This window comes from Pestalotiopsis fici (assembly GCF_000516985.1).
Source record: "Pestalotiopsis fici W106-1 unplaced genomic scaffold PFICI_Scf_3, whole genome shotgun sequence".
NCBI lineage: Eukaryota > Fungi > Ascomycota > Sordariomycetes > Amphisphaeriales > Sporocadaceae > Pestalotiopsis > Pestalotiopsis fici.
Window position 1 is genome coordinate 4,792,790 of NW_006917093.1, and position 22,936 is coordinate 4,815,725.

Sequence of the window (22,936 nt, forward strand, 5' to 3'; positions counted from 1 at the left end):
TTTTTTATTTCTCTCCATCTCCGCAGTCAACTCCATATACCGGTATCGCACGCACTATGGAAAGCAATGATACAGCAGAAATGGGAATTGGATAGGTGGAAAGCATCTCGTCACCACGAATAAATTCATGGCCGTGCCTCTATTCAGACATGACATGCTACAAAGAGTCAAGATTCAATGTCAGTTGCTGTGATTGACTTCTTGATGCGGTTGTCCCAAGCTTGCCCGCCTGGTGCGGCGGCGCAAAAAAGAAGAAAAAAGTGTACCGCGCCGTCCCTCTAGCACAATGCTTAAGTAAGATATGCGGTGCCCCTCACTTTGACTTTAGCATTGTCCGACTTTCCAAACTTTTGTCACATCACGTCGTCACATTTATCACGTCGCATCATTGCATCATTTCAAGCTCGAATGAAACAAAACAAGGCTTTGCCGCAAGAAAGCAATACGGGGTATCAATTAAGTAGACCTTGGAGACCTGAAAAGAGATGTCCTCCTCGCCCTGCGCTCCAAATGCCGAAAACGCCGTGCGCCGGCTGAATGAGTCGACCGACCACATGAGCCCTTCCTTAAATCAAAATCAAGTACCTTTGAACTTTTTTCTTCCTTATCCCCATGCCATGCTCATGAATGTCAAAGTATACACCATCTCCCCACTCACACTTATGCCCACTCGGCAAGCAGTGCCATGAGTCCTCCGCCGAGGAAGACACATCCGAGAGCCGAAAGCTTCATCTTGAGACCAGCCTTCTGCATTTGCGGCGAGAAGAGGAACTCGTGAGCCATAAGCTCCACCAGACCGGTGTAGAGCAAGATACCTGCCGAGATGGAATCGAAGATACCATTAACGATCAGTGTGGTGTTGGAACCGGGCTGCAACGTCTCACGGACTCCGAGACCGGCAGCGATGGCAATCGGGGTGCTGAGTGCATAGAGAGCGCCGAGGAGGTACGGCATGTAGCTCTTGCCCGCTGGCCAGGTGGCGGTGCCGAGTCTGGAGCCCAAACCGAGACCCTCGAACATCTGGTGGAAGACTAGGACGATGTACAGAACGACAAACTCGTCGCCGGCAACAGCCAGGGTGAGACCGATGAAGATGGAATGGAAGATGACACCAAATTCGAGGACAAAGAGAGCAGTCATCTGCGCGGCAAAGGCAGCCTCGGTCTCCGAGTGGTCACGGTGATGTCCAAGATGGTCCTCACCCGGCAGACCAGTCTTGACCTGCTCCTTGGAGTGGCCGCCAGCCTCCAGGTCTTGAGGGGGCGGGGTCGGGGCGTGAACAGATGTGTCTGAGCCCTTCTTCAGGAGGTTCAGCGAGGGGTCGACAGCCTCACCTCCGTGGCTGTGGCCAGAACCAAAGAGGTCATAATGACTAATCACAACCTCGATCAAGAACATGACCATGATGGTCATGAAGCAGATGCCGCCAGCCCACGGGTAGGCAGAGATCTCGAGGTCTTCAAGACAAGGCGAGCTCAGCGCATCAAAGGCAGGCACGAGTAGGTGCATGATTGAAGTGGCGATAATGACACCGGTACCGAAGTACTTGGCGACAAAGAAGGTGATGGGCGGAACATTGATGCGACGGCTTCTAGCCAGCACAACTGGCAGAATAGCACCCAGAAGCGACGAGACGAGGATGACAAAGATTGCCGAAATGCGTAGGCCAAGTCGACCATCGAACTCGTTACCAGAATCGCATTCGACTGTGACAGTGGACGGTTCCTCCTCGGGGACGTCGCCGGCATCTTGCCGTCTGAGCAAAGCTGCGCGCAGGAAAACCTCCATGACGGCGTGATTCTCTTATCGTTGCTGTTGCGACTATTGTTGTTCTTGACACTGCTGTCCGTCCTGCGCAATGTCGCTTCGGGTGAAGAAAGAACTGTGTTGGTCTTCTTGTTTGTAAAGTGATGCGATGGGCAAGAAATATCGACAAGCTCTGGTCTGGAGCGAGAGATAACACCCTTGTCAAGTAGTCGACTATTTGAGTAGGTAGGTACCGTGGGAGGTTGCTGGAGTTGCTTCCCACTGTTCAGGGCACTCTTGACTAATCTGAACTCTATTTGAGCATAGAAGTCCGGTGAAGGCCGTCGAGGTGAATCAGGCTGGCTTGGGTCAAGAAGGGAAAAGGTAGAACAGGTCGAGAGCCGCTTATGTAGTACTCACTCGGCACGCGCCCAGCTGCAAAAGAGGACCTGGTGGGCTGGAAATGCTCGCACTTGCCAGGCAGGGGATTGGCAAAACGGAATAAAGACCGAAATAGTCCAATGGATACCCAAGAATGGAAATACAAAAACCAGCCAGGTCAAGCGGTCTGATTGTCTCCCCCTCCGTAAGGAAAAGAAAAGAAAAAAACCGGGCTCGTGGTGAATCGGAGGAGAGAAAAAAGAGCATTACGGCACCTATCCAGCTCAATGGGGACGGGTTGGTGATTATGGATCTTTTGGACCCACTTGCGACCCGGAAGTTGAGAACCTTGATGGCCGGCATCGTGCTGTGCAGAAACCACGAGCAAAGCACCACCACCTGCACCTGCAGCCTGCAGTTTCGCCCTGCCCAAAAAAAAAAAAAAAAAAAAAACAACACAGACCAGATCTCGGAGCCACCAACTCAACTTTGTGTGTACACTCCGTACATAATAGATTTTGACGGGACTGTGACCACGATGCGATGCTGTGCGCGCTGCACGCTATCGATCGGCCCACCTTCCCTTCATCCACCTGGGCACTTCCCAAAACCGAGCGCGTGAGAAAGTTTCGAGGGTCTCGGCGGCTCATTGATCAGAGTTCTTCTTTTCACTGGATATCTACATTCTAGTGTACGTACCTGCGCACGCACCAGGATCCCGGTCAGATAGCAATGATAAGTACGTAGATTCGAGATGCCCTGCTTGTCAGACAAAGAGGCAAGAGACTTTTTGTCGAGACAAGGCCATTTGGTCGAATCCGCTGCCGGCATAGACGAAGTGAGAACCCGGATGGACGGGGAGGCGCTTCGACGGCGCAGACTCTAATGACAGCCGCTTTTCCTTCGACTGCAACTGGCTAGTGGCGCCGGCCGGCCGCTGGTATCAAATCCTTTTTGCTGTTTTAGACCATATCGCCAAAAGACTCCAGCGGAGTCAACATGGCGTACCTATCAGAACGCTGACAAAACAATCCCGGCAAGCAGCCCGTCCTTTGGCTGGGAAGATGCCAGACTCCATCCAGATCAGCGGAGGGGCAGCGACCTTTTTGCTCCAGCCAAGCCCAGCACTGGCCCCAGTTTGCTCGGATAGAGATGCAGAGACAAAGACAGGGTGCAAGAATACCACGCAACTCCAAAATGGACAATCATGACATAGCCGACCGAGATTTGATAATGATACTGGACCAAACTCCATAATCACGTACATACGTTGAGATAGACATAGTAGTTCGCGTGACTCCACCGTATACTAGCACAAAGTCTTCCCGGTGACACCCGTACAACGCTTTCGAATTAAAAGAAGGTGCTACGAACACTCGCACAGCAGCTCGCTTGTCTCACCTCGGGCACATGGAATTCGAAAAACTAAAAATCCAAACGACAAGAATAGAACATTGGACGAATTAATCAAGTATCACCGGTCATCTGTGCAAGTCACCATTCCTGTGTTGTTCGGCCCCCAGGTCATTCATCGTCAACGCCAGACTGGGGTGCTCCATGTCTGCTTACGATAGGACTGGTAGGTGTCCATCAAGGTCCTCAACGCCAAGTACTGCATTATTTCCAAGACTTTCCACACACCGACAGCCCAATTATCAGAGGGCAAAGGTGTGAAGAAGAAGAAAAAAAAAAGATCAACACAGAGCAGCAGAGCAAATGATCCGATTTCTCTGAATTGAGGAAACGCAAGTAAGACAAAGGTCAACGTTCCCCAATGGGCAGCCTCCCGATCGCCTTGTTACACATGCAACAACGCCGCTTTCCTTATTTCCCAAGAGCTGAACGGACGTTAAATGTCATCCATTCGTCGAGTTCCAAATGTGCAACATGAACACGTCCCATCCGATATTCCGTGCCAACTTAGACCCCATATCCAACCCGTTTTAAAATTATGGCAACATGCATTCATGGGTTGCTTGTAGCCTGAGCACCACATTGCCGTTTAGTGACACAAAGAAGCTTCAATATTTCCGTGGGCATTTTGCTGTTGGAAGTAATTTTATCATGTATAATTGAGATTCTACAACAGTCGGGTACGACAAAGTCTTACGTCGACTTTCTGCCAGGCTGGCTGAGTGACGCTGAAGATCTCTCAGTCTTTCTAAAACAAGATCCTCGCAGAAATGGTATCTCATTTTCAAGTTCTACGCTCCGGTAAAGGATATCGGGCTACGTGGCGCGGGAGGGGATGAGAGGAATCCATTTTCCCTTACACAAGCATTTGCAACATTGATACTCGTATGACCCTTGGTGGCCCATCAACGCGAACCACTATTGAGCCGCAACTATGCAATGGGCGTCCATCTCGAAGCTGAACGAGGCAATTGCCCCGACAGGAACGAAACATGGTAGTCTTGTCGGCTAATGAGCAAGCTGCGGGACCGAGCCCGGCGCGCTGGGAACTCGCCAATGTACATATGCAATGTACGCACGTAGCTGCAACGCATCCTCGCCTCGTGGGCTTATTATTTGCGAAATGGGTGGCCATCAAGGTTGTGGAGTAGTCAACTTAGCCGTTGCTAGACCTTGCAGGGCAAGCAAGCTACCCTACTTGGAGTGTGCGGCTTGAGAGGTATTTCCGCTCTCTGTCTTGAACTTCAGTTATTTCCATACATGTTTTGAGATGCCCAGAAAAGCTTCAAGCCCTGCTGCGTATTGGCATGAGCTTGACTCACGCTGTCCTAAGATGCCCAGAAAAGCTTGAGGTTTTTGATATACGTTGGTGTGAGCTTGGTTCAAGTCTAAGCCCACGAATCGTCGATCATGCCGCCCGAGATACCTGTCCAAGCAGAAGCCAGTCAGATTTGACGACATACACCGAATAGGATGATTGCCATGAAATGTCTGATCCTAGTCCGGCCAAGCTAATGATGCATCACTTTGCAGGCTAGCCAATTAAGAAAGTGTATTGCCGGTTCATGAGGAGAACTGAACCTCGAGGCCGAGACTTCGAAACGGTGAATCTAGTCGGCGCAGGTCTATACCACTTCCTAGACTGAACAGCAAGGATTGAACTCTCCCTTCCCAGAGCAGTCCGATTTTTAAGTTTTGGTCCAATCGGGCCTTTAGCACTCCGGAATATTCCTCCTCCTCGTCATCCCCTAATCTTGTAGCGAGGTCGTCGTCGGGGGTATCAGCTCTCCATTCCATCTTTGAACGAAAGCTACGTTGCCTTCTCTGAACGGATTCGGTCAGCTCTGGGTTGGTTGCCTCGGCTGGGCTGACAGGTAGAGCTGGCTCGGCTGGAGTTGGTGCAATTACAACTTCCGGCGCATGTGCATCATCAGATGGCAATGGTTCGTCCAATCTCCATTCCAGCTTTGCTTGAAAGCTCCTTTCCCTGCGAGTGGGAGCGTCTTCGGCAAGGGTTGCGGCATCGTCAGACTTGTCCACGGTCCAAGCACCCTTCTTGCGCCAAAGCTCCATTCCGATAGTCCAGTCACTCTCATAGCTGTAGACGTTGAAATCCATCCTGCTAGCCAGAGCGCAGTGCTTTCCCGCCATGACTGCATAACTCCAACTAATATTACCCATCAGGGGGTTGATGGTCATTGTAGCCGTGAGTGGAGATCCTTTGTACGTGGGCAAAGTCGCAAACCTCATGCCCATACTCATGCCTCCGGATTTGTTTAATGTGCCGTAGTACAACTCTGCGCCAGCGCTGAAGCGCCCGTAGATGCCCTCACGCTCGCCGTTCCCCTGGCCATTACCATTGCCATTCGTATACCGTGTGCCCTGATCGTCATCCGTAGCTGGCTTGGGCTGCAGCTTTGAGACATCCCCTCCAAAGTTGTACAGTCCGCGCAAACCCATGAGACCCCCGTCCGAGGATGCCAGACCCTCAATGCCATACTTGCCAACATCATACTGAACCATGCCCAACATGGTGCCGCCATTGCGCAAGGTCTGCTCCGAGACAGCGCTAACCTGTACTTGCAGGTCGGGTGTGAACTTCTTGACCACCAGGGCCTCCAGCATGGAGAGCGGGAGGTACAGCCTCCCGTAGGCCAGCGTGTCCTTTTCGACGCGATCCCATCCTCGTATCCAGTTGCCGCTGCCGGTAGTGCCCCGTGACAGCTCGGCCAGCGGCTTGTAGCTCCTGAGAAGGTCGGGCAGGGGAATTCGGCTGCTCTGCGCAATGGCATCGGCGAGGGGTACCGAAGAGTACAGGTACGAGACGGAGCCGTCGACGACGCCGACGGTGCCGAGCTGGTAGGCGGTCGCGAACTGAGGCGTGGCCAGAGAGCCCAGCGTTAGGCGCAGGCCTCGCGGTGTTGGGAAGTTGAGCAGTGCGTCGGCCGTCGCGTTGAGGGACGAGTACGAATTGTCGCGGTTCCAGCCCGTCGCCGCGTAGAATGCGCTCTGGATGTAATCCATGAATTCGCGCATGGTGGGCGGCGCCTCCCTCGTCGGTCGTTTTGTAGTCCGGTTTTCTTTTCTTTTCTAGCTTCCAATTCTCAAGGTCTGCTTACCCGGAGGTAAGCTGAAGGGCTACCGAGGACGCATCGGGTGGCTGTACGGTAAGCTGGGCCAAAGGAGCGAAGCACAGCTTGAGTTAGTCGACGACGACAGAAGAGAGAAGTCGATTTTGGTGTTTTAAGATATTCCAGGCTCTAGAACCGGCAACGGAGACCCATCGCAATTGATGAATTGTGAGCTTGGACAAGCTATTGTGGCTAGTGTAACGCGGCGCCACATAAAATATGGGGTTCTGCCAAATCTGATCGCCAAGACTTCACTTGCAGGGATGAGAGTTCTCTTTACGAACCAGAGCGGGTTTGCTCCGAATCACCGACGAGTATACGATGGTCGTATATAGGCAGTTTTTAGTAGTATTCAGATGAGATTATATTTAGTCCTTTAGTATTATCGAAACTCTATAAGTCATCCATAAGTTATAGCCGGAATATTAGTGCATTAGGATGGAGGAATATCAAGGACGAAACGCCTGGCTCAAAGTCGGGTTTCAAGGTCCCGTGATGAACTAATCAATGTCATTACCACGTTGGAATAACCTATGTTGGATATTCGCGAGTTAACTGTATTATCCTTCCCCCAACTTGTAAGTAAGGCTCTCAACCTCGAAACCAGACACATAACTTACATCAACAGCCAAAGGCATCTCATATGTCCATTGCGAGTCCAATCCGTTATAAGAGGAAACCCCTGTCCTGGGATGCTTGCAGGAGCCCGAACGCGCTAATCCCAGCCACAGATAGCGTGATCTCTCACCAACGAGGACGCGGGAAGGAAGCAAACCTCCTATTCTCCCTCGGCCTACTGCCTTCCCATCGGAGCTTTCGAGCTACATCGCGGGCCTTTTTGGTCATCAATAGCTTACTCTTGGTATTCCGAAATCACCGTGCCTTGTCCACATCTTCCGGGTCGCAGTCCGAGACGCTGCCTTGGTCGCCAAGGAAGCACGGTGACGAGCAGCTGACGTCCTTGACCGCTCCACGCCAGGACAGATCAGTCAGCCAATAGGTCCCCGACACGGATACATTGAATTCACTACATTGTCGCTCGAAATTTCTTCATCTCCTTGAGAGCCAGGAAGCTTGACAATGTCTCACACAACTATGAGCTTCCAAATGAATCAGATGGCAACGTCCCCAGCAGAAACTTGTGGCAGTACGCTCGCCGACCTTTATGCATGCCTAGCCAGAGTCAATAAGCAGCTTGCAGGACTTCCAAAAGCCGTCCCACTGACCACCTCCAAATTCGAGAATGCCTGGGTCAGCAGAGATCGCTCAGCAAAAGCACGACAAGAGGCCGCTTCGCGCAAGCGTGGACTATTAGCAGAGCAAGGCTCGCTGAGGGCAGCCATAGGAAGCAAATCGAAGCGTGGTGTGCGAGAATTGCATGTCTTTGATCTTCCCGAGGAAATAATCTGCCAGATCTTTGAGCACCTACGGGGATCGCCCTATGTGGAGGAGGCGAGTGGTCTGGCCTGCTTGCGCCATGCCAGCAAAGATATCAGGAATGTTCGACTAACATGCCGGCGCTTTTACGGGGCAAGCTCGCATCTTCTCTTGAGCCTTATCACGCTGGACCTAAGTGCAGCCTCGGCGTCGCGCATTCGGGACATATCGCAGCAACCCCTCATCCGCAGAGGTGTGCGTGGGGTCAAAGTGCAGATGCAATTCTATGACGAAGGTCTAGCGCACAGTCTACGGGACTTTGCCATTTATAATATCGTCAAGCTACGACAAGAGATTCGGAGGCTGGAAGGCTTATCCGAATGGAACAACAACGAAAAGGATATCAAAAAGGCCAACCTGATTGTGAACTCATGGTTGGCACTAGTCGAGAACCCCCTTCAGCCAGCTCATGCAATGGACGAGAGGCACCTGCGCTACCAGAATCTGTTGTTGGACGCCCACGAAGAATACAAACTTCTCAGAAAGAAACAGTGCAACACTTTGGAAGATGGAAGCTTTATCAAGGCAGTCGGCCAGGCCTTGAGCCGCATGCCTCAAGTGAAAGGACTTCAGCTATGCGGAGGCAATTGGTTTGACAATGTGCGCATAAGATTTGGTGTTCTCAAGAGCGACCATATCCTTCGCCAAGCTCTTTTACTGCCCATGACCTGCCATGAGATGGATTTCCAGCCCATACAAACCCTCAATGCTTGGGGCCAACTGTTCCACGATCAGAGCAACGCTCAAACAATCTCCAACAGCATATCGCGGCGTGTAGTAGGCAAGAGTCGACGTCATGTTCAAAAAGTCATGCTCAGTGACTTTGTTATCTCGACAAGTCTTCTAGAGAACTTTCTCAACTGTCTGGGTGGTTCGCCACTGAAAGTGACATTGAAAAACGTGGGCTTGAAAACGGGCACATGGGAAGGGATTTTGGACCTTTTACGGCAGCATGATTACTGCGTCTGGCGAATCGATGAACCTGTTGGTGCGGAGCTCAACTTGATGGCAGTCGCAGAGAAGCGGCGTATATTCGGCAGTTCAAGATCAAAGTCATCCGAGGGGCTCAGTCTGGCAGAATCTTACATTGCTGGCGTACCGGGATTTACCAACCCATTCACAGTCGACACGGCGAGTGACGAAGAGTAGAGTGCAGCGTCTCAGTGAGCCTTTTACGCGCCATTGCTGATTGAATTACAAGCGTCAATTTTTTTTCGGTTCCACTTCATAGAAATGGCAGAATTATAGGAGCATCATCAGTTTTCTAATAAGTAGGTAGGCTGTGCGTGATGGAGCACTTGACCCCAATTGATTGTTAAATGAGATATGGTTTGACTGTGACCAAGCATACCGGGCTTGTATTGATATAGTCTTGAATCATAACACTGGGATATTTTCGAATGACTTGAGAATGGGTCTTATGTGTAGGCCTTGAGCATTGTAGCTTGAACGTTCTATCACGATATACTCCCATGAGAGATTCAGCCTATCCAGTCCCCGGGTATTCCCTATAACTTTGTGTTGCGCATATGTGGAATGAACCCCAGTCAACTTTTACATATTCAAGTATTGTTCTAACCGCCCTTGTCGTGTATCACCAGAAACCAACTGTCCATGTCATCATTCCGGGCCAACAAACAGCCATTGGCCAGCGCTTCTCATCTCTAGCGTCTTCCATAATGGGTATATATTATTCATATTCGCCTGTCCACAAAGTCAGCCGTCGCCCTCAAGCGTATCTGGTTCTTTCAGCAACGTACTCCTTTTCCCTATTCAAAAAACCAAGTCGGCTAACCATTCGAATTTCCTTTATTTGCCGATAGCCGCACCTTCAGCAGCAGCCGCAGCACCCTCGGCGGCGGCGCCTTCAAACGTGAGAGCACCATCACCTACTACCCTATAGTTTTGAACATTAGATCAGATCGGCTAACGGCCTGAGGCTGAGTGATTCGGGAGACAAAGTCTGTCTCTTTGGGACTTACAAGGCAGGCGAGTAGGCACCGAGGTTGATGTTGAGCGGGGCGGCGACGGCAAACGAGGCCAGTGTCGCAAAGACGAGAGCAAAAGCGGTTCGGGCGTACATTTTTTGTAAAGGGTTGGGAAAAGGATATTAAGTGGGAATATCTGGTTTGTTTAGGTGTTGAATTGGCAAAGCAAATTTCGACTTGTTCGCAGTTGGGATGGTGCAAGAGTATCGCGAGATCGTGTCGTCGTATATTCGTTCAGATGAGAGATGGGCCAGACCTGGGCACGTGAAATGAAAGTATAAGGAACCTTGGTGCACCAGTGCACTTCTAATTACCAAAGCAAAATCAAAAGATGAGACGAAAAAAAGATGAAAGCTGGCTGAGAATAGAAGGTAGCAGAAAGAGGAGTTGTTCAAGCGAGAAAAGCGAGACGACGGGCACTTCTTATTCATCTGGGATCCCTATTGTTAGAAAAGCTGCATTTGCCCAGATGGCTTGGTAAGAGTTTCGCCATTCTTGGGATTTTGTTTCGTCAGGGTCGTGGTCGCGGGCGTGCCCCCTGGGCCAAGAGACTTGGCGATGCTTCACATGTGGGCCAAGCGTGGGATCGGCCTCGAGTTTTGTGAGAGCGACGACGACGCTCGTGTGTTTTAGGCTGCGGGCGATGAATTAACCAAGAAATGTGTTTTTCAGAGTTCTCTAGCAGTTAATTTGCAATAACTCTGCTTGAGAACGATGATAATGCAATGTTAAATGTCTGGCGTTGTTTGTATACCCCGCGCGATTAGAGGTTGCGTGTGCAGACTATAGGTAATATACAGTCTGAAGTCATTGCGGGAGGACGACTCATCTTTATCCGAGCAAGTGATGACGAGACTAATCAAGGTAGGGGAGAATCTGAACTAGAAAGAACTTGTAATTCTATGCCTCGATTCAATTCATAGGCAACGTCTGTGGTGCTAGATACCTAGTAGTGTATTGTTGCGCATCTTCCCTATTCGGTCGCGCCCCAGCCCAGGATTGCCGAGAGCTCTGACACCCCCGCCAAGTAGTTCAACACATCTTGGCTGGTCTCACACGGACGGTTAGAGCACCATGGCGCGTATCACAACGCAAAAAATAATCCACTTGATAAGTGCCGTTCGCAATGATAGTTGGCGAACCAAGACGCTTCCCCGTGGAGAGAAAGCTTGATAAAAATCCGTCTCGTCAAACGCAGGTGAGTCTAGATCGCCTCGTCGTCTAATCTGGAGTCCAGAGTCCAGAGTCCAGACTATGATTCTGGATTGTGGAGCCCAGTCTTGACTAGTTTATTCTTGTGTTGCGCAATACCATCAGCGTCGTGAAACTTGACAGGAGACAGTAGTTCATGAGCGACTCCAACCCTTCTCTTCTGAACTCAAGAATCATGTATCTGAATGATAGAGCTACAGGCAATTATTACACACAACAGTCAAGGTGCTGTACTTCAATGATTGCCAGATTTAGAATAGCAAGGTAATGAAAAAGTCAATATAATGATAATTTCCCTGATGATGCATCTTTGCGAAGAAAAGAAAATTGAGGTTAGTAACGGAGAATTTCGGCATTGCCTCTTTCTGAATGCTTTGATTATCATTGACCAGTTCTTGCTGCCTCGACTAACGGCGTCTCTGTGAGGACAATGTTACCAACCATAGTATCGCCAAGTCTGGGAGTCACACAAAGGTTGGTGGTATCAACCATGTGTGATCTCACAATGTATCTGTGTGCCCTCTAAAAAGATATGTTAACATGAAAGAAGGCGGATGAAAACGACAGCTAGTCTTGGTGTAGGTCACATGTCATATCAACAGCAAAGCCATGGACAACATACTGACAATGCGGATGCTGAAATAGCATGGTTACAGTTGACTACCCAAGCCTTGACCAATAATGGTCAATGCTACCTATATTCCTAGGATCCGAAAAGTGACGAGCAATATAATTGGTCCTATTGGTCAACAAACCCTTGACAGAACAAAGGTTGCATCCATGGAGATGTACGAGCATTAACATGATCAATGCAATTTCTCATCGAAATATCCAGTTATGCATGTATTTTACTCACTACTACCAACCAAGGAATGGAAAGATTTGGGCTTATCAAGATCATGCGATGCAGTGATACAATCTCATCTACTATCTTTGGATCTTGCTGGAAGATGATTGAGATATGAGTACTAGCTGGTGTAATTACCAAGAGACAACCGTGAAAACATTCGACAGATGACGAGTGGTGGCAACTGCTCTTGGACTATGCTAGATCTCTCTATAAATTGCCGTAACACAAAAATCGATACAAAAATCGAGCAACAGTGACATGTTGGAACACAGCGAGTGGGTAATTGCTGGACAGAAAATGTAACTATAGGCCGATCAAAAACAGTACTGGAGTTACAACTGATGATCACTCTTGGAACATTTCCAGCGCAGGCGACACGCGGTGGCACCTATCTGAACTCAAAAGATGTCGATGAAAGAAGGATCAAGTGACATGACAGTGATTTTCTCTAAATTGGAGGGGAGGAATCCCTCACATGAACTTCTTGGCCCTGGCGGTAACTCAACAGGAAAATTACTTGTCTCTGCCCTACGGCTTGTTCTTTAAAGACACTGCAATATCCAAGTTACTGAGAGTCACCCGTTGAACCACTGTCCGTTCTTTGTAGGAGGAAAAAAAGGTAATTGCACACGGGCCGTCATTGAGCGAGTTCAACTTATAGAATACCCAAAGACAGCTCAAAGAAACATGCATATCTCAATTACCCGAATAGCCGTTGTGAATCAATAGAGATGATAATCAAGACGCAAGGACTATCTTCAATGATATATTATATATTATTCTCGCTTATTTAGGAGACGTCTATAACCAAGAAATGTGACAATATGAAGCAATCAAAACTCCAACTATGAACACGAAGTCGGCACTTCGCGACTTCCTGATGAACTTGACTTTAATCATCCATTGCAGTTCGCAGTGTCCTCAGTTATAATGAGAGCATCTATCTAGTTTTTGTATTTGAATACTCTGTCATGCGGTATACGATATCCAATATGATCATTGGCATTATCATTATATGCATGGCCATCACGAGCTATGATTCCTCCACATATGAGCATATTCCATTTTGAGTCCATCCCCCAAGACGTCTTTTGTGCGGCCAACGACCTCGAATCCAAATTGACGGTAAAGGGCTTCACCAGCGGGCGAGGCTTCCAGATATGCATCCAGCTTCAACGCGTCCAAGCGATTACAGGCCCACGACATGAGCGATTTGCCCACCCCACGACGCTGAAAGGTTGGGTCGACGCACATGTATCTTATGTATATACACTCGTTATGTTTCACATGTTTCTGTTTCTCGTTGTGGATGAACCGTAGAAACGTCTCCGCTCTTCGACGTCTGTCCTCGTCCTCGATCCAAGGTGCCTGGATAGTGATGCGCGCCCAGTCCGGGTCGTCGCTGGCAGAACGCAGTGGCGTCACCACCTTTTCACGGTCGTTGGAAGCAGCATCCGGGTCTGGAAAATAAAACATGCCGAAGCCCGCCACACGCCCGTCGGACACCTGCGCCTTGGCGACGATCAACCCAGGGTTAGCACGCATGTGTTGAGCGTGCCTCTCGGCCATGATGGACATGTTGGCAGGGCTTGCTTCGCCGGACACGAGCGTTTCATGCCCAAAGGCACCAATGGCAGCAAACTGAATCCTGACCAGATCATCGAGGTCGGCTTCTGAGGCGGGTTGTATCGAGATTCCTGCCATTATACCAATGCAGAAGATAATATTCTCAAGGGTGCTAGCAGGGTGCACCAGGGCAATTTCTTCTTCGCGACTGTTGTTATTGACGATGATGATATCAAAGCAGTTGACAGATGTCGTTTGAAGTTCATGCTTACGGCCCCTCCGGTGGCCGGGCTCGTTTGTACCTGCATACATGATCGCCATTTCATGCCCGTGTCAGATCTCCGAGCCGAGGCTGTCACGTGAAAAATGACAGTGATCCATCATTGAGGATTGACAGGTGCCTGATACGTCGAGATGGGATGAGGAGCCTTTACTCTCTGGCCCCCCTGTCATGATGAGGCTTAGTCACTCGCCTGAGGCTTTCGCACGGTCACTCAGTCGGTCGCTCGTTTTAGGAAATCTGTACGGTATCATCCGAGTCAGCGAAAGCAAGCAGCAACATTCTCACATCCGGGTCGTGCGAGCTGCGGGTCATAACAGGACGTTTTATCGAGGGCGCAGAAAAGAAATGGTTCGATTCAGGTTGACCTCGACAGTGAGTGGTTCCTAGGTTAATATAAAAATTGTGATTCATCAATGACCTTATATCACTCTGGCCTTCCCGGTATTTGTTAATAATATGACGGCCGGATTAATTAAGAAAAATAGATGAAGACATAGATAACCGTCCGAATGGAACCTTGGTGGAAATTCCGAGAACGAGTAGTGCCAATACCAGGGTCACAGGGCTTAGCCAGTAGTGTTTGGAGACCCTGGTCAGGCCTGTTTCGACGCCGTTGGTGATGGTACCCAGATACATAGTTGAACAGTACAGCAAGTACATACAGTAGGTGTGTAGGCGATCAGTCTACAAGTAATTCGTAGATAGCGTGCAGTGTATGTATGCTCTCAGCTGGCACGTGTATGTAGGGCAAGTAATTAGGTCGCATCCTGTATCAGCAGGATTGAGGCGCTGTCAGGCTAACCGAGCTTTCGAGTCGTACGGTAGTCCATAGTAGAGAGTCCAGGTCGTCCTGGCTGTCAACCATTTCAGGAAAGGACATACATAACCGAGATGAGCTCTTGTGTGACAGCCGCCTAGGAATGCGACTGTGCGACTGTGAAGTACGGATGAGTGATTTCATTGTCTTTTGACAATGGCTCATGTATTGTAACCTCGAATGAGAATGGCCTCGTGTCTTGTCCGTCGCTTCGCAGGTTGATCGATTCTACGTGACACTGCACAAGCCACAACCAATATCAAGTCGAGCACTGAACCAGCACTGGAGTCGGAGTGGTATTGAAGTGGATGATAACACCACCCAAGAGCAACAGATAAAAGCAAAAGCAGCAGCCATTTGTATGCGTAAGTATCTCTAGGGAGAAGAATGTCAATATTTACAAGGGTTCTGATCAAATAATAGGGGCACCGTGCAGCCATTCGGGATATTCCATCGCAGAAAACTGCTAATTCTAGCAACCAGTTACACCTCAGTCTCGCCCTTTTTTTTTTATTTTTTTTGTTCTCCTTACAACATGTCCACGATGAGGTTTACAGCGTTTTATGATTCACTCGGACCACTACCCACGTGGGAATCCATAACGTAGAACAAAACACTCACCTGAGGGAATGGCCGAGGGAAGGGTGAGAAAAAAAAAAACGTGCCATAGATCCTTACCACCATCTACCTAAAAATGCTCCGTACTCTAGCATCGGACCCCACCAAAAGGCGCGCGAATACCCCCCGGTGGCCCCCCCCGGTTTTCCGATATAGATGTGACATGCCCAGTGCACTTCCACTGTAAACCCATGGAAAACCCAGCCTAGAAAGGTCTCTTGGGTTTCTTTTTCTGTGAAAATTTCGAGTTGGTGATGACTCGCTCGCTGATACTGCAAGGAGAGAATGAGAGAGACCGAGGATGCAAGCAATTGTTTCCCACCGGTCAGTGGTCCAATGTCATGCAATGGAAGAATAGCACAACTACCGTCATCTTTTCGCGAGAAACGACCTACACACACACACACACACACACACACACAACTACCCGTCAACTCGTCTAACGACAATCTTTCTGACTGCGTGAGGAGGCAACATGTTTATTGATCTCGTGATACTCGATTACCTCTAGGTCCGCCAGTCAGACGCCACCGGCCGTCGTCGAGAACGCCCCTCGGAACCAAGTCCCCAGGGCCGAGTTCGTGCAAGGGCCATACGAGGTCCGGCCCTTGGCCTTCTTGGTGTCGTGCATCGCTCTGCCATTGGCCTCATGCCCCTGTCCAGCCCGGAGACCCGTTTCGATCCTCGCTTCCTACGCGCGGAATCCAATTTTCGTCGACGCGACCCCCATTCACCTGCGTCCAGGTTGCCGGGTGCAAATTCCCCGCGGTCCCCTGTCAGCGTTGTTCACTGCTGCTGGCCTTGCTCGTCGTTGGCCCACTCATCATCATGAGCCCATGGCCAGACGTGTGGGACATCGTCGACATGGTGGACCATGTTTTGCAGCTATGTATTCATCTTCCCAGGTCACACATCTCACAAATATTCCTCTTCCGGAATTGAGAATCCGTTCTTTTGCTTCTCCACGATGCTTTTCTCCCACAACCCGGCCTCGACCGTGTCCGATGACCAGTACATAGACAGAATGATCGGCCACATGGCATCAATCCCGATTTGTATAGGGTCCCGCCATCTCGTTTCAGCAAAGTTCCGATGGTCCTGGAAAGAAACTGACTGCGCCCACTGCGTGAGACCCACGACGTTCCAAGATGCTGCAACCTTCTTTTTTCATAGAATCACTGCTAGTTTGCAGACTAGATTCGTTTCCGGCAACGTGGCTCGCGGATGATCGCGCGAGTATATTCTGGCCTCCCAGTGCCGCCGGCACTTGCTCGAGAAGAAGAAGATAAGCAAGTCTTGTGCTGGTCGGTCAATATGTAGTACTTGTGGTACAAATGTGATTGGGAAATATGGCCTTCCCACTCGCCCGGGTGCCATTCCGCAGTGTACATGTGCAGGAACACGAAGCAATAACGGTTACCGTACTGTACGTATTGTAACGCACAGACGAAAGTGTCCTTGTGTCTGCGCAGACTCTTATTCCCGCCCGTTGAGATCCTGCCGAACCCTTCATCCGCTATACAGAACTCCAAGCTTGACTGTCAAGATGACTAGCCAACAGCGTCATCGTCAACATATCTGAGATTCGTTGAACCCTCATCCCCGCACGGGTCCACGCGGCTTGCCACATCCAGCCGGGTATCGACTTCTTTTTGACAGCAGTCGAAAGAATATAGAAAATCCGTCAACTATCCACCATATGGGAATCCCGGGTCCACCGCGTGTCGTATACCTCCATTGGCCAATTGCTCTTTGTACTCTGTTTGGTGGAGAAAGTTTCATACCCTTGGCAACGTTGTGATCCCCCTCCATCAGCCTGGACCGGGGGGTCTAGTCACAACAGATGATGTACTGGAAAGTCTCCAATCTTGGCACCAAAGATGACGACTCCTAGCAAGCATATTAAACTCGCAGGGATGTGGCCATCTGGTTGACTTATTCAATCTCGCTTCTGCGCTCTCTCAGATGTCAAGCAGCAGTTGTTCATCCTTCAACCTTCTTCTCGTCGTGCCCAAACATCCCGTTTCTATCTCGTGTGTTTGTTTGTTCGAGGAGATATTCGGCCCACCAGAGATGTGAACATGAATCCAATTCTTCGCAGGGACGACGACGACGACGATACCGTCGTCGCCTTTGTTAACCCCTGGGTTGAAGTCAATGCTGGATTATGGAGTCTTTTTGCCGGCGCTACCATTTTCCTGGCACTGCGCATTTGGTGCAAAGTCACCCGCCGGCACGGGCTGTGGTATGATGATTATATCCTGCTAGTCACCTGGGTAAGTCTATCTCACGCTCGATCAACACATTGTCGCGGTGCTGACACCTCATACCAGTCTGTGCTGTTGGCAAACAATACACTTATCATCTACGAGTTTGCAACTGGCTACATCCTGGAAAACTCTGCACAAAAATGGGACGACCGCATGCATATTCTGATCAACATATCCTCTTGCGGCACCCTAATTGGCCAGGCCCTGAGCAAGACTGCCTTTGCCGTAACGCTTCTGAGATTGTGCAATCGATGGCAGCAATGGATTCTCTGGTTCTGTATCTCCACCATGAATGCGTGGATGATTGTCAAAGTGGTTCTTCAATGGGCAAAGGTTTGCGGAAAAGACAGTTATGACGTCTGGTATCGCCTCGATGTATGTCTCGACTCGAAGTTTCGCGACGATTTCAAGGAGGGTGGAAATGGTATGTGATGAATTCCTCCACGAGTCTCCAAGACTTGTGCAACTAACAGCATGTCTCAGTTTATAACATCATTATGGACTTTATCTTTGCCACATTCCCCTGGTTCATCACTCGATCTCTAGAGATGCGCAGGTTGGAAAAGGTTGGACTCTGTGTTACACTGAGCTTGGGCATGGTGTAAGTCTACCGATGTCGGAATCCGCTTTTTTTTTCAAACTTCAATGTCGCTCACATTTTCAACAGAGTCGCCATTGTCGCAGCTGTGCGTGTCAGTTGGAAGGACGAGGGTAATTCGCGCGACCCATATTATATCTGTAAGCGATTCAAGACAAACGATCCATTTTGCCAAGGAGTGTTAGCTAATGAGATGCGATTACTACCAGGGCGCAACGGTCTTTCCCAAGTCTGGTATTCATCCGAGATCACCGGTACCATCATGGTCCAATGTATACCCATTCTCCGAACGATGCTCAGGGAGATCCACACATCGTTCAATTCCAAGAAGTTGACCTCATTGACGGACCGACAAAGCACCATGGCTGCGAGCAGCAAGCGCAACTCGAAGCGCAACTCGAATCGCTCATCGGGCGGCATCAAGATGGAGCTGGTACGCAAGGGATCCGATCGTATTGTTCTCAAAGAGATACCAGAGGAACCGCAGGGCATTTGGGTGCCTCCCCCGTCTTGGAAGCGGATCGATACAGTCGAGTCGCTCTCCTCGCTCGACGAGGAACACGCGCTCCCGCTGTCGCCACGGTCGCAATGGCTGGCACAGGCCAGCAGAGGAAACTCGGATAACTATGTGCCTCGGGCTGGACAAAGCCTTGACTCGGAAGCGGATGGAGGCCCGCACTCGTTCACGGGCGTGGCATACGACCATGAAGAGCATGGCCTATCACCACCACCGCAAAGGAAATCAGATCCGTGGCCTTTGAAGTGATGACATAACTCATGGTACTCTTCATTGGGAAGACCCTGGCACTGAGTGAGGCGAAGAAAGGGTATGGTTAAGATTGCCCCAACACCACGTTTACGCATATCTATCTACCTTCCGCGTCGTCTATATTTTTGACTTTCCTGTGCATACGTTTACACATGTCGAAACTCTTACACTAGCGAATCATGCCTTTAATGCGGCCGGGAACTTTAGAGGACTAGGAGTTGAGGATTCTTTGTATATGGGATAGGTTCAATAGCGGCATTGCGCATTTGAAAAAAGAGTGACGACTACAGTACAATATCAAAAAGTTAACGAATAAAGTTTAAAACATTCATCAGTCTGTACATACATGGTGCCATGATTCGAGTGGCGCGACACAATAAGTATAACAATGTTACAAGGCCATGCACATGCGCTCAAACATAATGAAAGACTCGCTCCATTTAAACTCGCCATCCCTATGGCTAGCAACGAAGCAGGCTAACCTGTGTACCAACAACAGAGTACTCAAGCATGCTTCTTCATCACAAAGTTGCGAACTTGCAAAGTTAGACTCCTGTCGCTGGTCATCTTTATTTTGCTGATAGCTTCCTTGTCATACCCCCTGTGAGCTATATTCTTGGAAGGCATTTTCTAATCTGAATTTGGCAGCAATACCGAGGGATCGATACTTGAGTCTTAAAGGGGTTACGCTACTAATTGTCGTCAAATGTGCACAGCCATTTAGACTAGTCAGGGAAATTATCAGACAATGGCCATACCGAGGTCCAATTTCCAAGCCCAAATCATATAGTTGCCCTACAAATTCGAGCACAATCCAGAGATTGGCAACATTTACATGACATGAGTGAGCAGCACAATTCATCCACAAGAACAAAAACTTCAAACATGGAGATAACAACCGACATGTCTATAAATATATACATATATACCTATTTCTGTATAGGATCAAAAAAGAAAAAAGAAATCTAGTTACTCTACACTCCCCGCCGAGATTTTTTTACAAAAGCATGACACCGGCAACGACTCCCGACAAGAGGGCAGCCATCATGGCAACGACACCAGCGTCATTGCCGCCAGTGAAACGGGGACCGGCGGCACTGTCGGAGCTGCTGGCGGCGCCGGCGGTCGAGGTGGCATAGGTGCACGTCTCGTCCGAGGCCGTGTAGGTGGCAATGAGACCGGGGTAGTTGACGTCGGCGCAGCCGAGGGAGACGAGGGCCAGGCCGGTGACCTCGGCGCCCGTGTAGTTGTAGACGGTGGCGGGCATGGTGGTGGCCGTGACGCTGACGAGGCTGCCGACCGAGACGGTGACCGAGGAGCCCAGACCGCTGGTGACGAGGTCGTCGCCGCCCGAGGGGCGGTCGGGGAGGTCCCAGTTGGCCAGGAAGGAGGACTCGGAGATGAGCGAGGCGGCGCAGCTGGTGGCGGCGGCGCTCTCGGCCGTCGAGTTGAGCTCGGTGCGGGCCGACACGTCGATGCTGGCCAGCTGCTGCTGCAGGTAGTTGTAGTCCTGGAGGAGGGTGATTTCAGTCGAGCTGTTGATGGCAATGACTCCGTATCCAGACGTCTCCTCGGAGTACTCGTAGACGAGACCACCGCTGAGCTCGGCCATCTCGTCGCCGTAGAGCACGGGCACGTTGGTAAAGGTACGGGGGCGGACGTTGTTGCAGCCGTACTCGGAGAAGAAGACGGGAATGTCGGTACCGGCAAAGTCAGTGACGAGAGTGTCGTAGCCCGACTCGGTGTAGCTGCTGTCGCCGCACCACTCGTAGTCGTTGAGACCAAAGAAGTCCATCTTGGAGTAGGTCGAGTTGTCGAGCTCGCAGCCGAGGTAGGCCCAGGTGTCAGTCAGCATGTCGGCGACATCTGCGGCGGAGTAGCCGACACCGATGCTGCGGGGTGCGTGCAGGGCAATGTACTCCTTGAGATCGCGGACAATGGCACGAATGTACATTGGGACCGACTCATCACTGTCCTCGTTGATGATCTCGTTTCCGGCGAAGAAACCCAGCAGGTTGGGGTAGTTCCAGAAGGCCTCGACGATGCTGAAGATGTGCTCCATGTAGTCCAGGGTGTAGGTGCTGGAGGGGTCGGAGCGGTCAATGTACTGGCCGTAGAGACCGCTGTTGACATCGAGCAGCATGTAGATACCAGCAGCGTTGAAGATGGAGGCACACTGGTCGTGGTCCAGATCGGCGTCCAAGTTGTAGACACGGACCGTGTTGACACCGAGCTGCTGCATCATGATGGCATCTCGCAGACAGCTGTCGGGGTCACTCAGGGGGTCGGCAGTGGAGCTGAATCCGGACGAGCCACCGGGCTGGTAAGTGATACCAATGAGGTCGAAACGCTTGGAAGTGGCATCGACGACAAAGTTGGAGCCATTGATGGAGAGATACTCGACGGCGGATGCAACGCCCGAGAGTAGTGATGTGGTGAGCAGGGCAGCGCCCTTTACAGAAAGGCGAGCCATGATGATGTGATATATATAATGTATATGAGCTGGTTGGCTCGTGTCGCGATGCCCAGAGTTTTGAAGTCTTGGAAATTGCCTAAAGTGGTATGCGGGATCTCAATGGTAGGTCTTGGCAAAGAGGGTCGATTTCCCGATGCGGGTGGTAAGCGAGTGTATAGGCTGGAAATATAATTAAAAAAAAGAGCTAGAAGGATTCAAACGGCATGCAGATGTTTCTTTTTATCAAAAAATCAAACGTCTTAACGAGCGACGGAAGAAGATTTGAGGAGTAAAAGAAGGAGAGAAAAAAAAGGTTGGGAAAGAGTAGTAGAACAAGAGCGACGTCAACACGGCCTTGGATGCAGAGAAGTATTAGAAGGGCTGGAAGAGACAGAGGAGAATCGAAAGGGGAGAGACAGACGACTTCTTGGCTCCATATTGAGGGCAAGAAGCCAATGAAGGGCATACGCAACCACTGATCAAATCCACTTTACCATAGTCGTACCTTGATTCGAGATTTGTGATGGTCGTGGTGTGGGGCAGGCTGACGAAGGCATTATCCCTCTCTGGGTATAAGAGATGGAGATGGTTGGTGGGTTCGGGGCTATGCTATTCGCGTCCTTGTCAAGCTTGTTATGCGTCCCATCTCTACTTGCTTCCACATTCCGCAAAGCCGTTCTAGTAGTAGGTAGTGCAATTGGAAAAAAAATATTATTACCACAGGAAAGCCTCGATTATCGAGATTGCTGAAAGGGGGCCGCCCGCTCGCCTGTCCGCCCTCCTTGAGAGAAAGAAATTGGCCCATGGCCTGGCACCCATAGTCGAGGCCCCAGCATCCCCCCAACTTGAGCCATAATCCAACCAGCTAGTTCCCTGTGCTTCACAGTCACACCACGAGATTCTGCACTAGGAAAGCTCGTGCTTGTCATTTGCTCAGGCTGGGTCTGCCTGTTTCAAGTTCCAACCTTGCCTACCTCACCGTTCGCATGGGGCTACCGGACACCCTCGACGATCATCGCGAATAAGGCGGAGACAGCGCCGGCCTGAAGTATCGATCGGCGCGGTTGCAAATAGTCTGCCAACACGGAAGAAAAAAAATGCCAAGCCGGGAGCGTGGATCATCAGGAAGTCGGCAGTTTTTAATATGATCTGAAATGAAAATAGATCTCATGGCCCGCCCCGACCACCAAAAACCACTGCCACACGGAATTGTCTGAATGTGAATACTAGTAGTACCAGCTTTGCGGCTTCGTAAACTTGACAGACAACCTGATGTCATCCCTTGTCGTATAATCGTAAGCGGTAATAAGAACCCTTGTCCTGTATGGAAATATTCATCAGCCTACGAACTCTGATACTTGCTGCTCGTATCAGAAAATATCCATTGAAATGGCCTTATACA

The 22,936-nt window shown here is 50.1% G+C and overlaps 6 protein-coding genes across 6 annotated transcripts; 2 read left to right on the forward strand and 4 right to left on the reverse strand.

The window, feature by feature from the left end:
- Positions 1-660: 660 nt before the first annotated feature.
- PFICI_05589 (uncharacterized protein) lies at positions 661-1,788 on the reverse strand (the record flags this gene model as incomplete). The annotated part of the gene is made up of 1 exon (XM_007834170.1): positions 661-1,788. The coding sequence occupies one exon, from the start codon at positions 1,786-1,788 to the stop codon at positions 661-663; it is 1,128 nt and encodes a 375-aa protein (XP_007832361.1).
- Positions 1,789-5,103: 3,315 nt separating this feature from the next.
- PFICI_05590 (uncharacterized protein) lies at positions 5,104-6,576 on the reverse strand (the record flags this gene model as incomplete). The annotated part of the gene is made up of 1 exon (XM_007834171.1): positions 5,104-6,576. The coding sequence occupies one exon, from the start codon at positions 6,574-6,576 to the stop codon at positions 5,104-5,106; it is 1,473 nt and encodes a 490-aa protein (XP_007832362.1).
- A 1,175-nt stretch (positions 6,577-7,751) lies between these two features.
- Positions 7,752-9,257, forward strand: PFICI_05591 (uncharacterized protein; the record flags this gene model as incomplete). Its single annotated transcript, XM_007834172.1, has 1 exon — positions 7,752-9,257. One exon carries the CDS (start codon positions 7,752-7,754, stop codon positions 9,255-9,257), a length of 1,506 nt encoding a protein of 501 aa, XP_007832363.1.
- Positions 9,258-13,184: 3,927 nt separating this feature from the next.
- PFICI_05592 (uncharacterized protein) lies at positions 13,185-14,036 on the reverse strand (the record flags this gene model as incomplete). The annotated part of the gene is made up of 1 exon (XM_007834173.1): positions 13,185-14,036. The coding sequence occupies one exon, from the start codon at positions 14,034-14,036 to the stop codon at positions 13,185-13,187; it is 852 nt and encodes a 283-aa protein (XP_007832364.1).
- Positions 14,037-17,523: 3,487 nt separating this feature from the next.
- On the forward strand, positions 17,524-19,076 carry PFICI_05593 (uncharacterized protein; the record flags this gene model as incomplete). The annotated part of the gene is made up of 5 exons (XM_007834174.1): positions 17,524-17,718; positions 17,776-18,136; positions 18,196-18,313; positions 18,380-18,450; positions 18,520-19,076. 5 exons carry the CDS (start codon positions 17,524-17,526, stop codon positions 19,074-19,076), a joined length of 1,302 nt encoding a protein of 433 aa, XP_007832365.1.
- A 1,000-nt stretch (positions 19,077-20,076) lies between these two features.
- On the reverse strand, positions 20,077-21,552 carry PFICI_05594 (uncharacterized protein; the record flags this gene model as incomplete). The annotated part of the gene is made up of 1 exon (XM_007834175.1): positions 20,077-21,552. The coding sequence occupies one exon, from the start codon at positions 21,550-21,552 to the stop codon at positions 20,077-20,079; it is 1,476 nt and encodes a 491-aa protein (XP_007832366.1).
- Positions 21,553-22,936: the final 1,384 nt, after the last annotated feature.